At 39.6% G+C, this 18,466-nt stretch overlaps 1 protein-coding gene across 3 annotated transcripts in view; it reads left to right on the top strand.

The window, feature by feature from the left end:
* The window catches only part of EHHADH (enoyl-CoA hydratase and 3-hydroxyacyl CoA dehydrogenase), a 48,633-nt gene that overhangs the window by 20,613 nt on the left and 9,554 nt on the right, over positions 1 to 18,466 (top strand). For all 3 annotated transcript variants that reach the window (XM_047732039.1, XM_047732054.1, XM_047732046.1), the window contains one exon: positions 4,137 to 4,241. In XM_047732039.1, coding sequence (XP_047587995.1) covers positions 4,137 to 4,241 — 105 coding nt within the window. The remainder of the gene's footprint in view (positions 1 to 4,136; positions 4,242 to 18,466) is intronic.

Below are 18,466 nucleotides of genomic sequence, written 5' to 3'. Positions count from 1 at the left end.
ACTCTGGGATCATGACCTGTGCCGAAGGCAACCACTTAACCGACTGAGCCACCCAGGCATCCTGTACGCTTATCATATTTTATTATCCTTACATTATTATCATTTTATTTTATTTTTTAACGATTTTATTTATTTGAGAGAGAGAGATCACAAGTAGGCAGAGAGTCAGGCAGAGAGAGGGGGAAGCAGGCTCTCTGCTGAGTAGAGAGCCCAATGTGGGGCTTGATCCCAGGACCGTGAAATCATGACCTGAGCTGAAGGCAGAGGCTTAACCCATTGAGCCACCCAGGCGCCCCCATTTTAAAGACTGTATAGAATCCTAGGATGTAGATCCTAGTCTAAAATTCTGTACAGTCTTTAAAACAACAAGCCTATTCTAAGAGTCTATACGATCTTTAAAATGATAATCTATATCAGAAAATCTGAAAGTGGGGTCCGGGTACTCCGGGGAATGCCTAACACCATTGGGGGCGGTTCATGAAGTCAGAGCTACTTTCATAACAATTGGACGTGACTTGCCTTTTCTACTCTTATTCCCTCACACATGTATAATAGAACTTTCCAGAGGTGGTTGTAAGCCATGTGATGTCAGAGCAGATGGAATGCAGAGCATATGTGAGAACCCAGCTGTCTTCTATTAAGCCAGACATGAAAGAAATTTGCAAAATAAAAAACAATGACACTCTTCTCACTGGACTTTTAAAATTTTGAAAATATAGTTATTTTGCATTAAAATGTATTCACATTAATGTTAACATTAACATTTATCCTTGTTATTATTTTTTAAAGATTTTATTTACTTGACAGAGAGAGAGAGAGGGAGAGAGAGAGAGCACAAGCAGGGGGAGAGGGAGAGGTGAAGCAGATTCCCCGCTGAGCAGGGAGCCTGATGCAGGGCTCCACCCCAGGACCCTGGGATCATGACCTGAGCTGAAGGCAGATGCTTAACCAACTGTGCCACCCAGGTGCCCTATCCTTATTGTTTTAAAGTGATTTAATGAAGAAACATTTTGAAAGTTTTCAGTTTTAATTTCTAATATAGTAAATATTGATAGAAACGATCCACATAAACAAAGGCTTTTTGGAGTCCTCCATTATCTTTAGGAGTGCAAAATGGTCCTAAGCTTAAAAAGTTTGGGAACTGCTAATTGAAATCCATTATTTTTTTTCTGACACAGAAACCACCATACAAAACTGTGTGTACATGATCCAAATTAGAAAATAGTATGAATCTATGTGCCTAAAAAATGCTGCTTTTTTCTTTTAAATGCTGGGGAGGTGTTATAAATCTGTACAGAGTATGAAAGGGTAGCTAGAAAAACTAAAAGTATTAAATTTCTTGATTTTCAGTAAATTAAATTAGAAATTGTCTTAAGTTAAATGGTATGATAAGTACACTTTTAAGAATGTACAGTCTGTTAACTATCTAATGTAAAATTCATAAGAGGGTGCTTCTAATCCAATATACTACAGAATTCAAAGCACGTAAGCTGTTCATTCTGCGAAAGATCAAATAGAAAGGAAGTAAAGCAAATAAAATATGGGGGAAATTATGATAGTGTGAAATGAGTCTGTAAAGTCCAAGGTTTACAAAAATTGAAGCATGGGGGGGAATATTGAGGAATCTTGTGTCTCTGTTTTCATCATTAAGTCTCAAAGGCAAGCATATCTTGGGGGAAGTCAGGAAGAAATCTGGCTTCTTTGACAAAAATGAAGTGAACAAGGATTGCCTTTTCCAAAGCACTGCTGCTTATAGAAATACCACTATTTTTAACTTGATGAAGAGAAGAAGTACGAACAGTAAGGATATGATGGATTTTGATTTTCATAGAAAAGGTCACAGTGAATTAGAAGAAAACTAACATCAGAATCATATACCTATCCTTTTAAATTGTACAATTTTAGGAGGACCTTAAAAATGACATTGGAAAGAATTCCATGTAGAAAAAGATTTTCTAAAGATTGGAAAAGAAGCCATGAAGAACCTTGGAAACAATCAAGATTCCCCACTTTGGAGAAGAGAAGTCTCAGCTTCAGTTACCCTGGGTCTCCTTATAGTAGTTCTTGGCAAGGTTCTCATTAAAGTCCCTTGGACCCTGGTTGTTGTCTACACTGAGGGCAGCAAGAGAAAAAGCAAGTTTAAGTTTGAGCCTGAATATTCGGGTTGTACATACAGAGCTGGATCTTTAGGCCCTCGAAACAGAATCAAAGAACCCAGAATCTCATTGACTTTGTAAGAACAGTCGTGCTACACCTCCACTTGTGTGAAATCCAGGCTGAAAGCAATCATTACAGCTGAAGAAATTTGCACCGTCTGGCTAGCTCACGGTACCTACACACTTGCCCCAAAGAGCCTTTTTGTACTCAGGTTTCCATTTTCCATTTTGTCTGCCATTGGTGCCCTTAACCTGGGCAGGCTGAGTCACTCACCCCTTACCCAAGTGTTGTTTTTTTGTTTTGTTTTGTTTTGTTTTGTTTTTTTAGGGTCTCCACTTTGGACTCCCTTGTAAAGTTAAGAATGAGTCAGGGAAACACTAAAAAAGGCTTACTAAATATAGCCTAAGCTGATATCTAGAATTGTAACACCAACAATGGAGTTAACACTTTATTTTTTTTTAAAGATTCTTTAATTTATTCATTTGAGAGAGAGACAGAGAAAGCACAAGCAGTGGGAGAGGCAGAGGGAGGAGAAGCAGAGTCCTTGCCAAGCTGGGAACCTGACATGGGGCTCAATCCCAGGACCTGGAAATTATGACCCAAGCCAAAGGCAGCCGCCCAACCATCTGAGCTACTCAGGCATCTCCCCCGACCCCCCTGCCCCAGTGATCTTACACACAGGAGACTTGACACCTGCAGCCACTCATCCACTCCTCACCTCAGGAGGAAATCAGGGAGCCTGTTTTCAAGGGCACTTCTTGAAAATCGCCTAAATAATGTTGCAGAGTGGCCCCTGCCGGAAATCACTGAACTGTCTATCAGATCAAGAAAACCCATTTGTAACTCTCTGAAGCACTACTAAGAACCCAGAATGGAGGATGTGTCTCAAAGATGATATCCACTAATGCTGTATGAACAGCTAGGACTGTGGCATTGTTGCCCTCAAGACTGATTTGATGATCACTTTCTGCAAGGCAAGATGGTACTGGCAAGAAAGCAAGTAAGGTGTTACGGTCTCCTTTCTTCTGACCCTGTGATAAGGGGTCCTTGTATCCCTTAACCTGCTACTTCAGAATATTCAGATTAAATTACATATTTAAACCTAGTGAAGAACTCAGGACACAGCCGGACAGTAGATGCTCCTGGTACCACCGCCATCAGACACTTGATGTCGCTAGCTGCTGCTTAGTGTCCTCACTGCAGGCTAACACCCAACTTCCGAGCCCTGCTTTCACCAAACTTGGGGTCATGGGCCACACCCTACCTGAATGGATCTGAAGGAACAATTGTCTGATCACTTCTGCTTCCCTTTTAGCTGCTGTAGTAAAAGGCAGGGCTCTAAAACTCACATTATAGCAACTCCACAAAGTTGCTGGCTAGGCAAAAAATGACAGAAGTCCACCCCATTTAGCCCATGTAATTTTGATTATAACATAAACAGTGCCAAATTAATAATTTCCCTGTTTACCCAACTATATTCGTGTTTCAGGGTTTTTTTTTTTTTTTTTTGGTAATCAGTGTTGGTATGTATGTCGGTGTGTATTGGTGTAAGAGAGGTACGGCTGCTTTGCTGCTGTTACCATATTATTATTCTCAAAAATCAATCATTTCTTCTTTAGAGATGTATAGTTTACAAAGTACTTGTATAGTGATTTATGGAATATAAAGAAAATGTATTATTCTCACTTGATACTCAGAATTACCGAGATAAGCATAATTATTCCCATTTGCCTAGAGGGAAGGGGGGATTCCTGTACAATTCTTCACCATCACACAAACAGTAGTAGAAGGTAGAGCTGAAGCTTGAATTAAGTTTTCTTGTTACCTATATAGTGACCTTTCTACTGTAAAAGTCAGTGTGTTGCTTATTTATTTCATTTAATAACAGATGTTTGTACCTAGGACAGATAACCTTCCTACTAGAGAGAGTCATGCTTTTGTTTTAACCTCACATTGTTCTTTGTATCGTTTTGTTTTAGGAAGACATGTTTCGGCAGAGGAAGCACTCAAGCTGGGTATTCTAGACAAAATGGTGAACTCAGACCCGGTTGAGGAAGCAATCGAATTAGTCCAGAAAATTTCTGGTAAGAAGAATATAATGAAAATAGCATAAGATTGGAAGGAAGCTAAGCTTTCATTTTTTAAAATTTTTTGTTAATTATTTTTATTAACATATAATGTATTATTTGTCCCAGGGGTACAAGTCTGTGAATCGTCAAGCTTAAACAATTCACAGCCCTCACCATAGCACATACCCTCCCCAATGTCTATAACCTGACCACCCTCTCCCTCCCCCAGCAACCCTCAGTTTGTTTTGTGAGATTAAGAGTCTCTTATGGTTTATCTCCCTCCCAATCCCATCTTGTTGCATTTTTTCTTTCCCTGCCCCCCAAACTCCCAACCCTGCCTCTCAAATTCCTCATATCAGGGAGATCATATGATAATTGTCTTTCTCTGATTGATTTATTTCGCTCAGCATAATACCCTCTAGTTCCATCCACATCGTTGAAAATGTCAAGATTCCATTTCTTTTGATGGCTGCATAGTATTCCAGCGTGTGTGTGTGTGTGTGTGTGTGTGTGTGTGTGTGTGTGTGTGTATCACATCTCTTTATCCATTCATCTGTTGATGGACATCTAGCTTCTTTCCATAGTTTGGCTATTGTGGACATTGCTCTATAAACATTCGGGTGCACGTGCCCCTTCAGATCACTACATTTGTATCTTTAGGGTAAATACCCAGTAGTGTAATTGCTGGGTTGTAGGGTAGCTCTATTTTCAGGTTTTTAAGGAACCTCCATGCTGTTTTCCAGAGTGGCTGCACCAGTGTGCATTCCCACCAAAAGTGTAGGAGGGTTCCCCTTTCTCCGCATCCTCGCCAACATCTGTCGTTTCCTGACTGGTTAATTTTAGCCATTCTGACTGGTGTGAGGTGGTATCTCATTGTGGTTTTGATTTGTATTTCCCTGATGCCGAGTGATGTGGAGTACTTTTTCATGTGTCTATTGGCCATCTGGATGTCTTCTTTGCAGAAATGTCTGTTCATGTCTTCTGCCCATTTCTTGATTGGATTATTTGTTCTTTGGGTGTTGAGTTTGCTAAGTTCTTTATAGATTTTGGATACTAGCCCTTTATCTGATAAGTCATTTGTGAATATCTTCTCCCATTCTGTTAGTTGTCTTTTGGTTTTGTTAACTGTTTCCTTTGCTGTGCAAAAGCTTTGATCTTGATGAAGTCCCAGTAGTTCATTTTTGCCCTTGCTTCCCTTGCCTTTGGTGATGTTTCTAGGAAGAAGTTGCTGCGGCTGAAGTCAAAGAGGTTGCTGCCTGTGTTCTCCTCAAGGATTTTGATGGATTCCTGTCTCACATTGAGGTCTTTCATCCATTTTGAGTCTATTTTTGTGTGTGGTATAAGGAAATGGTCCAGTTTCATTCTTCTACATGTGGCTGTCCAGTTTTCCCAACCCCATTTGTTGAAGAAACTGTCTTTTTTTATTGGACATTCTTTCCTGCTTTTTCGAATATTAGTTGACCATAGAGTTGAGGGTCTATTTCTGGGGTCTCTATTCTGTTCCATTGATCTATGTTTTTGTGCAAGTACCATACTGTCTTGATGATTACAGCTTTGTAATAGAGCTTGAAATCTGGAATTGTGATGCCACCAACTTTGGCTTTCTTTTTCAACATTCCTCTGGTAAGCTTTCATTTTAATAAGGGATTCCTTAAATATCTTATGGTATATCCATGTGATAGAATATGATAGAGGTTTAAAATGAATAGGAAACTCTACATATTGATATGTTATGAATGCTCTGACAAATTGTATTATTAGGTGAAAAACACTACAAATTGGGGGCCATGTGTGGCTCAGTTGGTTAAGTGTCTGCCTTCGGCTCAGGTCTTGATCCTGGATCAAGCATCAGGCTCCCTGCTCAGTGGGAAGTCTGCTTCTCCCTCTGACTCTCCCCCCATCTTGTGCTTTCTCTCTCCCATAAAAATAAATAAAAATTTTAAAAAAACTTATACATCATTGTGTATAGTGGTTCACCATTAATGCAAAAAGGAAAGGGGAATAGGACTGAATGTCTATATGGGGAAAGTGTACATATGTAACTGTTCATCGACACATGAGATATTTCTGTAAAGATTTACAAGAAATGATTAATGGTTGCCTCTAGGAATGGGGCTGGTCAGCCAGAGAAGCTGTTGGAAGAAGACTTTTCATTATTTACACTTTTCATTATTTACCCTTTTGTACTTTTTGAATTTGCATTGAAATAATGTATTTTCTGTAAGAAATATAATAAAAATGAAAACAAGCAGGGCGCCTGGGTGGCTCAGTCATTAAGCAACTGCCTTTGGCTTAGGTCATGATCCGGTTCCTGGGATGGAGCCCCACATCAGGCTCCTGCTCAGCAGGAAGCCTGCTTCTCCCTCTCTCACTCCCTCTGCATCTGTTCCTGATCTAGTTGTCTCTCTCTCTCTGTCAAATAAATGAATAAAATCTTAGAAAGGGAAGGAGAGGAAGAAAGAAAGGAAGGAAGGAAGGAAACAAGCAAACAAACATTTCAGCAAATAGAAACAAGCCAACCAGGATGCCTGGGTGGCTCAGTTGGTTGAACATCCAGCTCTTGGTTTTGGCTCAGGTCATGATCTCGGGGTTGTGAGATCAGGTTGCACTCTCAGCAGGGAGTCTGCTTGAAGAGTCTCTCCCTCTGCCCCTCATCCTACTCTCTCTCAAATAAAAAAATAAATCTTGAAAAAAAGAGAGAAAGAAACAAGCCTCTGTAATTTGCCACAATGAAACCATAGTTAGGTCTCAGCGAGCTATCTTTTCTTTCTCTGGCTGGTTTCTTACTTTGTGGATTCATGGCATTCCTTTAAGAGTTCTTGGGACTGGCGCTCCTAGAGTTTTCCCTTTTTCTTTTTTTCAACTATTCCTTTTCACTTTATGGAGATTGGCAGCAAGATGGGGAGGGTTAAAGAGTGCCGAAAAAAATAATTGGGAGCAGTGTTGGGTCACAGGTAGAGCTGCGTGTTCATCTTTTTGCTTGGTGGTAGGCAATGGCTCAGTGTCATTCAAAGGCATTCTTTTGAAAAAGTCATTCTTTTGTGGACCCTGGCAGGGACCAAACACTTCCCTGAAATAATCTTTCTTTTTGTGGCTCTAGCCAGTTGCGGTTTCAATGCAACTGTAAAAGCTTGAACTGGAGAGGCCAGGGACTGTGGGGCAAAAATCCTGCTGACTCATAAAGAGAATTAGCAAGTCTTTGCCCAAAAGGGAATGAGTCTCCTGGCATCTTTCTCTGCCTTCCATACAATTGTCTCCAACTTTTTGTCATCAATTTCATCGTACCTCCCGGGAGGCTTTATTGTCGTGTTAGAAGTCACTAGGTTGGCTGACAGCAAAGGCTGTTTGCGTTTGGAGATCTGTACACGAGTTTTTGGTTTGGGCCTTGTGATAGACCCATGTCTAGCATTGACACCCACAGCTTCAGTTTGTAAAGAACTAGGTCTCGACAGGAAGTTCTTTTCCTTAACTGATTTCCCCAGATCAAGATTTGAGAGTTAAGTAAATAAAAGAGATAGATGAGGATTGTAGTCTAGTAAATTGTAAATGGTCTGTTTTAATTTTAAAATCTGACTTTAAAAATAATCTTTAAATGAGAAAACTAAACATCAAGTTGAAATCTTGATTTCAATGGTATAAAATGGCTTACTTGGTCTCAGCAACATTGCACAGTTTGTCCACTTGGTGGCATCCAAATATTGAGGAGGAATTATCTGCCTTTTCTTTCTTTCTTTCTTTTTTTTTTTGAATCCTTTCCTTTAAAATTTGGTAGTTTACCTGTTAACAGTAGGGAAATGATTTTTGGCTTTGGATAATTATGTATAACTATTTTAAATCATAATTATGAAGACTATACAGAAATATGTAAAATTGTGTATAAAAATGTCTAAAATATAAATTTACATAGATTCTATAATTATAGCTGTATAGAGTATGAATATAGCCAAAAATTTAAAGGAAATATGCAAAAATGAAAATAAGTTTTCTTTTTCAAGAAATTTCATAGTAATCTTTGCTTCTGTTTTCATTTCTTCAAGCTTTATTGGGGTGTAATTTACACACAATAAAATCCACCCATTTCAAGTGTAGAGTTTGATAAATTTTTGTAATTGTTTATAGTTGTGTAACTACTGTCACAATCAATATATAGTTCTATTACCCTAAGAAAAAGTATTTTCATGCCTCTTTCCAACAGATTCTCTTCCCTTCCCCTTCGCCACAGTAACCACTGACCTACTTTCTGTTACTATAGTTTTGTTTTTTTAGAATTTCATGTAGTTGGAATCACAATATAGCATGTAGCCTTTTGTGTCTGACTCCTTTCACTTAGCATAATGTCTTTGAAAATGATCCATGTTGTTTCATGTAATAATATTTCATTCTTTTTTATTACTTAATAGTATTCCATAGTATGGATATCATTGTTAAATATTGGAAACAACTCAAAAATCTCATTTTAGGGGATTGTTTACATAAAAGATGGTAGATCACAATGAAGCAACCCCATTCAGCCATTAAAACGTCCATATTTAAAAAAAAATTTTTTTTCAAAGATTTCATTTATTTATTTGACAGAGAGAGAGGGATCACAAGTAGGCAGAGAGGCAGGCAGAGAGAGAGAGGGGGAAGCAGGCTCCCCACTGAGCAGAGAGCCTGATGTGGGGCTTGATCCCAGGACCCTGGGATCATGACCTGAGCTGAAGGCAGAGGCTTTAACCCACTGAGCCACCCAGGTGCCCCTAAAACTTCCATTTTTTAAAGAAAGTTGAAGAACTTGGGAAAATGCTTACATGTAATATTATAGAAAACAACAGATAGGAAATTGCACAATTGTATGTGTCTACATATGAATATTTGCATAAGGAAATAAACTAACAAATTTTTGTCAGTGGTTTTATTGGGTGGCACATAATGAAGACTTAATTTTTTTTTAAAGATTTTATTTATTTATTTGAGAGATCACAAGTAGGCAGAGAGGCAGGCAGAGAGAGAGAGAGGAAGGGAAGCAGGCTCCCTGCTGAGCAGAGAGCCCAACGCGGGGCTCGATCCCAGGACCCCAGGATCATGACCCGAGCCAAAGGCAGAGGCTTCGGCTTTAACCCACTGAGCCACCCAGATGCCCCAAGACTTAATTTTTTAAAAAAATTATTTATCTTGGGGTGCCTCGGTGACTCAGTTGGTTAAGCTTCTGACTCTTGATTTCAGCTCAGGTCATGATCTCAGGGTTGTGTGATTGAGAGTTCCAAGGAGGGCTCCAAGCTCAACGGGGAGCCTGCTTATTTCTCTCTCTCCCTCTCCCTCTGCCCGTCCCGCTGTACACATACTTGCGTTATGTAAAGAAATATTATTGCATATTTTTAAAGAAATAAATATTTTAAAAAATGTTTATTGGGGCTCCTGCCTTCAGCTCAGGTCATGATCCCAGGGTCCTGGAATCAAGCCCTGCATCGGGCTCTCTGCTCAGCGGGGAGTCAGCTTCCCCTCCTCTCTCTCTCTGCCTGCCTCTCTGCCTACTTGTGATCTCTCTCTGTCAAATAAATAAATAAAATCTTTAAAAATATATAATAGTTTAAAAAATGTGTATCTTTTCCTAATATCTGAGTCATTAAATTTACCCAAAGGAAAAAGTGATGTCTGGCCAGTGTGGAAGAGGGGCAGTCTGTAGAACTGGGCTCAGGACCAAAGTCAGGAGACCTAAATTATAGTCTTGACCTTCTACAGACCTTTCAAATCAGCTTTTTGGGCTTTATCAAGAAAAGGAAAAGACTCCGTAAAATTAGTTGGTTTCAAACCCTGTTCGGAGACCCAACAGGCTGTAGGGGTTGGGCTCGTTTTTTGTTCTTGCTACAACCTGGGCAGCTCCACTATGTCTCTTTTGGGGGTTAAGTCTTAGAATCCCCATGGGAAACTCTGGGAATTTTACTGTTTGATGTTACTTATTTATTTTTCTTAGAGAAGGAGAGACTACATGAGGCTGGGAGCAGCGAGGGGCAGAGGGAGAGAGAAAATCTCAAACAAGCTCTACTCCCAGCTCAGAGCCTGAGGAGGGGCTCACTCTTATAACCCTGAGATCATGACCTGGGCCAAAAAAGAGTCGGACACTTAACTGACTGTGCTACCCAGGCGCCCTTGTTGCTGCTTTTAGAATGAGTTCCACTATTTGGAATTCTAGGATTCCTTGGTGTTGCTTTGTAAAAAGGAAATACCAGAGATACAAGGTGGGGGAATAGTGCAGCTCAACAAAGGACTACCTCATAGAATCATATGTACGTTTGCCATTTATTATCTTACAAAATGCACAGCGTAGGCAGATTTATTTATTTTGCCTTTCATTTTCATTGTGCTTTTCCTTTCTGTTTGTTCCAGGCTTTCCTTCCCTTCTCCTCCTTCTCTTTTCTAGTCTTTATTTGCTTTTAAATATAGCTATTAGTATGTGGTTATTTGCCAGAACAAAAATGATGGATTGACTTGAAGGAGAGGCTCCCCAAAAATCTTTTTAAAATATATATTTCTATTTTATAATGGGTATTTGTGAGTATACTAAAAACCACTGAACGGTAAACTTTAAAATGGTGACTTTTATGGTATGTGAATTATACCTCGATTTTTAAAAAGAAGGTATTTATTTATTTTAGAGAGAGAGAGTGTGTGTGTGTGAGTGGGGGCAGAGGGAGAGGGAGAGAGAATCCTCAAGCGAACTCCCCACTGAGCACAGAGCCCAGCTTGGCCTGAACTGAAATCAAGAGTCAGCCACCTAACCAACTGAGCCACCCCAGTGCCCCCATACTTCGATTTTTAAAATACATGTAAAATTTGGATTCTCCTTACCCATTTGTAAAAATACTCCATTAATTAAGGCTATTCCCACCCCATTCCTATGTCCTACCCCCAACCCCCGATCAACTTCTTCAGCTGAAATATTGACTTAAAAATAATAAGGATATATATATATATATACATGTGTGTGTGTGTGTGTGTGTGTGTGTGTGTGTGTGTGTGTGTAAAACATAATAATAACAAGGGAAAGATTAAGGAACTTAATTAGTTTCCACATCCAATAGGAAAGGAGAGAAGGAAAGGAATTTCTAATAGTCAGTGTTGTAATCAGCAGTTTGGAACCAGTTAGGGTAGAAGGGGATTATAGGAAGTTAGCACGTATCTAAAAATATGACTTGGGGGGCATCTGGGTGGTTCAGTCCATTGAACATCCAACTCTTGATCTCAGCTCAAGTCTTGGTTTCAGGGTTATGATTTCAAACCCCACATAATATATATCATGTATATGTATTCATGGGAAGATTTGGGAAGTAGATGCCGATTTCTCTACAATTTAACATGCATCCCAGAGAGGAAAGTTGACTGTGAAAGTTAATTAGTGTCATGCATCTTAACGCTCTTGTTATATGAAGCTCCTCAGACTACTGCAATGCAATGGATTTAGCAGAGCAATTTAGAATTACTTGGTCAAACCAGATTGCTTTGGCTAAACTGGGGAGGAGAGGGTTCCGTAAAATGCTATTTATTTGCACTTGAATTTGGCCAGCAGCCTGTTTATTCCCAAACTGAGTAAGAACTCCCCATTCCCACGTGCACGTTCCTGGCATGAAGTTGAAAGCGTGTGCTGTTATCCAAAGAGGGGCACAGGAGACATCCAGCTGGGGGCCTCGACTCAGAACCTAATGCCATTTTTGTCCCTGTAATGAACACCAGGTCTGTTACTCTTACGGCACCGTGTTAGCCATTTTTAGTGATTCTAATTCTGCCTACAGACTTTGGTCTGTGTGTTCATTTTGATTTTATGACTTTAAACAAATCTTAATGGTATCATCGTCTTTCTTTCCATTTTATCTTTGGCTTTTTATAATTTATTTTTGCTCTCTGTGAACCTTTATACACACATTTCACAAGAACAGAGTAACCTTGCCTCCCAGAGAAGGCCTAAGCACATGTCTAAATTGAGCTGCCTTTTTTTGTAATACCCGAGTTCTGTGGGTGACCTCCTGCAAGACTGAAAAAGTACAGTTGTCCTGTCTGTCCTTTGCAGAGCTTCTGTGACAAACACAGCTTACTTACTGTTTATCAGAATTGGAGAAGAGACCGTCCTCCATGTCTTAGGTAACCATTTCTGTAAATTGCATGTTGTGCCTCTCTTTAAACTAGGCAGAGAAAATCTTTTCCTGTCAGTTTCCCAGAAAGTGGGAAAATAATCACCTCCTTTTCTTCCTTTAGGAGGGTGATTCACTTCTTTCTTTTTTTTTTTTTTTTAAATCAAAACTTGAATATTTGCCTGCCTTACAATACGTCAAAGAATTAAAGAAAAAAATGTGAATGGGTCAAGGAAAGAATTCATTTGTAAGCATACTTGAATCACTAATTAGTTCTTCTTTTCACTTTCGTGGGCAGCAAACACTGGTGCTGACCTGCCTATATCTGGCTCTTTTATTATGTGGATACAGCTGAGTGAATTTAAAACCACCAAGACGTTAAAACAACCCAGTGTGTAAGAAACACACATTGAAAACACCATACCTGTAGACCCAAAGGGGACATTCTGAATATATTTTGTTCTAATAGAACAGATTTGTAAGGTAATAGCATCCTTTATAGCTTCGGCAGGAAAGAGAGAGGAAATTGAGCAGGAAGAAGCATCTGTATTTGCGCCCAGATCCCAGCTCTCCAGTGGATGGGCTCAGCTTGGCCCTGGACTGGTCTGGACAGGTGCCATGGGGAGTTCCCAGAATGCCCTGCAGTCCGAGAGATTCTGAGTATCCCCAGGATAAAAGCATTATCCTGATCAGCAATAATTACTGCAATAATTATTACTGCACACCATTAAGCAGGCTTTCCTTTTTTCTTTTCTCTCTCTCTCTCTCTCTTTTTCTTTCTTCCCTCTTCTGCGTTTGGCCCAGGACGAAGTTTGCCAGGAGCTGCAGCTGTCCTCGACTCAGCGCTGACCTAGTGCTCTGCTCTTACACTTTCCAGAAGCTACGTCTCAAAATCACGTGTTGAAGTCTTAAAAATACTCGTGTGTAGGCCCCACCCTGAAATATTCTGAGCTGGGTCTACAGTGGGGCCCGCGCATCTGAACTTTTTGAATTCCTTGGATAACTCTGATGTGTACTATGGTGTTGGGAATCTGTCCTAACCAGATGGGAATTCTGGTAGTGTCATAAGGATACTACCCAGCTCTAAGTTGTGCCCTGTCCCCGCACAGACTGCCCCAGCTGCCTGTTCATGCCGCAGTACTGGTGCTTCAGTCCCCTTTCCTCATGCACTTTGTCCTCCACATACTTGTTCCCTCTCACCTCAGCCCCCCACTGACCACTCTTGTCTTTCCTTTTGGACCACCAGGAAATTAAATCAGTTGTAGGCCCTGGGAAGGTCTCCATCCTTCTCTGCTGAACTTGCCTTCCTAGAAATTGAGGATCGGGCTAACACATTGGATAACTGAGCCAGTCATCGGAAACCTGTTGGGTAGAGTTCATATCTTTCCAACTATAGCAGGGCAAACAGGGACCGTATAGCTAACCATTGTGTTCCCCTCCTTTCCTGTTCTCAACATCATATGGGAAAGCATTAATTTAAAAATCCATGATTTTTTATTCTACTTAGTCATCAGGCATTAAGGAAATATTGTTGCCTCCTAGGTTAAAAAAAAGTTTGAGGGCGGCTGGGTGGCTCAGTGGGTTAAAGCCTCTGCCTTCGGCTCAGGTCATGGTCCCAGGGTCCTGGGATGGAGCCCTGCATCGGGCTCTCTGCTCATCAGGGAGCCTGCTTCCCTTCCTCTCTCTCTGCCAGCCTTTCTGCCTACCTGTGATCTCTGTCTGTCAAATAAATAAATAAAATATTTTTTTAAAAAAGTTTGAGATTATGCAGTGCCTCAAAGATAAATTTACATGTGTACGTGATTCAATCCAAACCTTACTCAGTCTCCCTTACATATGTGGTAACACACCAATGCCAGACAGGTTCATGTGCACATGCCTTTTTATACTGAAACTACTTTGTATCCTCTGGTGGGTTTTCTGTCTAATTAACTGAGGTGTACATTTTTGATGTAATGGTGTATTCTTGAAGAGATGGTAGCACTTAAAAAAAAAAACCAGTTTCTGGGACACCTGGGTGGCTCAGTGGGTTAAGCCTCTGCCTTTGGCTCAGGTCATGATCTCAGGGTCTTGGGATTGAACCCCACATCCGGCTCTCTGCTCAGCAGGGAGCCTGCTTCCCACTCTCTCTCTGCCTGCTTGTGGTCTCTCTCTCTCTCTGTCAAATAAATAAATAAATAATATTTTAAAAAGAAACAGTTTCTAGCTTAGGTAGACAGCAGTTTTGGTAATATAATGTTCCACGTTCATTCTTTTTATTTGAAGATCTGATAATGCGTTTATTATAATGCAACTGACAAGAGACTTTATTATATTGCAGTTGACAAGAGAATTTGGTTATTTCTGTGACATACATCTTAAAATTATGACTGATAACATTACATCAGGCCATAACAGATTTTTAGGAATTTTATCTAAGTATATTCTGAAGAAAGTTTAACATCATGTCTTATTTGATACATTTCTCATACACATTTATCCTTTGATGCAAACCTTAGAATCATCATTCTGTTGAAAAAAAAGAATCATTCTGTTGAGTTATTTTTGCTTTTATTACTATTACTTTTTTAAGTAGTCTCCACCCCGATGTTGGGCTCGAACTTACGACCCTGAGATCAAGAGTCACGTGCTCTACCAACTGAGCAGCCAGGCACTCCTGTTGAGAAATTTTTTAAAATTATAGAGTGTTCTGATTAGAAATTCATATATAATATATATGGGAAATGTTTATATTTTTATGTTATGAAATGTTTATATCCAGGAACATGGAGTCTCTCTCTTTTTAGAGACTTTATATGTTCTCCAATAAAATGGTATAGTTATCTTCTTAAAGGTCTTATACATTTCTTGATAAATTCGTTTCTAGGCATTTTTAAAAACAGTTTTATTGAAGCATAATTCAGTTCACTGTATAGAGTTGCACAGCCATCCCCATGAGTCAATTTTAAGACTTGTCACCACCCCGAAAATTTCCCTCATATTTTGTTGCAGCTTTATCCCACTACCACCCCTGGCCTTAGCCAACCACTAATCTTTCTGTCTACATGGATTTGCCTTTTCTGGACATTGACCACGAATAGCATCATATCATATATAAACTTCTGACCTGGCTTCTTTTCAGGTTGCATAATGTTTCTGAGGTTCATTTGAATTGTAGCATGCTTCAGCAATTTGCCAATAATATTTTTATTGCTGAACAGTATTGTGCATATCCATACTGAATTTTCTTTATCCCTTCATCAGTTGATGAGCTAGTATGAATAATACTGTTATGGATATTTGTGTACAAGGTTTATGGGGTCATGTGTCTTTATTTCTCTTAGGTAGATTCCTTGGAGTGAAATTGCTGGGTTAACCAATAAGCTTATCCTTTCAAGGAACTGCCTCACTGTTTTCCAAAGTAGCTGTACTGTCCTGTTTCAGATTTTCACAAACAATGGCTGAGGATTCTGGCTACTCCACATCATCACCAACACCTCTTAGTAATGTCTTTCTGGTAATAGTCATTCTAGTGGGTGTGTCTTTATTATCTCTAGCTACACAACAAATTACCCCCAAATTTAACTGCTTAAAATCAAACCTCTTTTACCTGGCAGTCTCTGTGGGTCAGGAATATAGGTGGGGTGAACTAGGTTCTCTGGTTGCAGATTCCACACAAGATTGCTTTCAAGGTATTTTCTGTGGCTCTTTCCACCTCAGCGCTTGACTAAGGGATGATCTGCTTCCAACCTGACTCAAGTTGTTCGTAGGATTTGGCTCCATGTGGTCTGTTGGGCTGAGGGTCTTAGCTCCTCACTGGCTGTTGGCTGAAGGAGGTCTTCTTCAGTTCTTTCCCACGTGGGCTTCACCAAAGGGCCATTCACACATGGCAGCTGGCTGCCACCAGAATGAACTAGTGAGAGAGCAAGAGAGGGTGAACAAGAGGAACCCAGAATCTTTTTGTAACTTAATCTCAGAAATGACACCCTATTACTTAGAGACAATCTACCACATTCACTATGGTTTTTTTTTTAATCAGTGTGGTTTTTATTTGCATTTCTTTAATGACTACTGCTATTGAACACCTTTTCACATATGTATTAGCCATTCCTATATCTTCTTTGGTGAAATAGCCACTCAAGTTTTTGCTCATTTAAAAAACTGAGTTGTTTGCCTTCTTACTGTTGAGTCACAAGAATTCTTCCCATACTCCAGATACAAATACTTCATTAGATATTTGATTTACAAATTGTATTGGTTTTCTCTTGCTTTGTTAACAAATAACTACAAGTTTAGCAGTTTAAATGACACAGTGTTATTATCTTTTAGATCAATAGGTCAGAAGTCTGCTGGGTGGGTCTCACTGACCTAAAATGCAGGTGTCTGAAGCCATACTCCTTTTGGAGGCTCTAGGGGAGAATCTGTTTCCTGCTCACTCAGGTTGTTGGCACAATTCAGTATCTTATGTTGTGGGAACAATGTCTTCATGTTCTTGCTGGTTGTAAGTCAAGGGAATGGCCCAGAGACCACCGAATTCCTTGATTCTTGGCCCCCTTCTTCCATCATCAAAGCCATATCATCACCAATAGGTCACATCTTCGCCATGTTGTGTCTCTCTGACCCTTCCTCATTAGCAATGTCTCTTTCACCATAACTGGCAAAGGGTCTCCTCTTTTAAGCACTCATACGATTAGGTTGGGAACATCTAGACAATAAAGGATAATCTCCACACCTCAGTTTCTTTGCCAGTAATTATATCTGTAGAGTCCCTTTGCCATGTAAGGTTATATACTCATAGGTTCTAGGGATCAGGAAGTAGACATTGGGCATGTGCAGCACACCGTGCCTACCATACAAATATTTTCTCCTAGTCTATGGTTTATCATTTAATTTTCATGATACTATTCTTTGAAGTACAAAGTCTTTAATTTTGATGACCTCCAGCTTATTGATTTTTTTCTTTCATGAATCATACTAAGAATACTTTGTCTAACCCAGAGTCATGAAGATTTTCCCTGTGTTCTCTTCTAGAAATTTTTATAGTTTTAGCTCTTTAATTTAGATTTATGTTCCACCTTGAGTTAATTTTTATATATGGTTCTAGGTAAGGATCTAATTTATTTCTTTCTTTCTTTCTTTCTTTCTTTCTTTCTTTCTTTCTCTTTCTTTCTTTTGCATATAGCTATCCAGTTATTTCAGCACCATTTATTGGAAAAATTCCCCTTGCATTGAATTGTTTTGACACCTGTGCTGAAAATCAGTTGGCTCTGTCAGGATTTATTTCTGAACTCTCAATTCTCTTCCACTGATTTGTATGTCTCCTCTTGTACCAAGAGACACTGACTTCTTTTCCACGTCTTATAAGTGTTTGTTACTATTAGGAATGGAATTGAGATTATTTTGAATCTAGAATATTCTTTTTTAAAAAAATTCAATTTAATTTAATTTTTTTCAGTGATCCATAATTCATTGTTTATGCACCACACCCAGTGCTCCATGCAATACATGCCCTCCATAATACCCACTGCCAGCTCACCCAACCCCCACCCCCTCCCCTCCAAAACCCTTAGTTTGTTTCTCAGAGTCCATAGTCTCTCATGGTTTGTCTCCCCCTCCGATTTCCCCCAACTCACTTCTCCTCTCCATCTCCCCATGTCCTGCATGTTATTCCTTGTGCTCCACAATTAAGTGAAACCATATAATTGACTCTCTCTGCTTGACTTATTTCACTCAGCATAATCTCCTCCAGTCCCATCCATGTTGATACAAAAGTTGGGTATTCATCCTTTCCGATGGAGGCATAATACTCCTTAGTATATATGGACCATATCTTCTTTATCCATTTATCTGTTGAAGGGCATCTTGGCTCTTTCCATAGTTTGGTGTGGCCATTGCTGCTATGACCATTGGGGTACAGATGGCCCTTTTCACTACATCTGTATCTTTGGGGTAAATGCCCAGTAGTGCAGTTGCAGGGTCATTCTTAACTCAGAAATATTTTCCTTAAACTCACTGAGAGTTTAAAATTTAATCTATTATAGCACTGTCTTGACTTTGGAACAGAAGGAAAATGAAACTTTTATGCCTACATGAGGTCACTTGAAAATTGCATTGAATCTGCTAAATTCTATCTTACCAGACTAAGGTACATTAGAT

Source organism: Lutra lutra, chromosome 1 (genome assembly GCF_902655055.1).
Source record: "Lutra lutra chromosome 1, mLutLut1.2, whole genome shotgun sequence".
NCBI lineage: Eukaryota > Metazoa > Chordata > Mammalia > Carnivora > Mustelidae > Lutra > Lutra lutra.
This window is presented reverse-complemented; position numbering and strand designations above follow the sequence as displayed.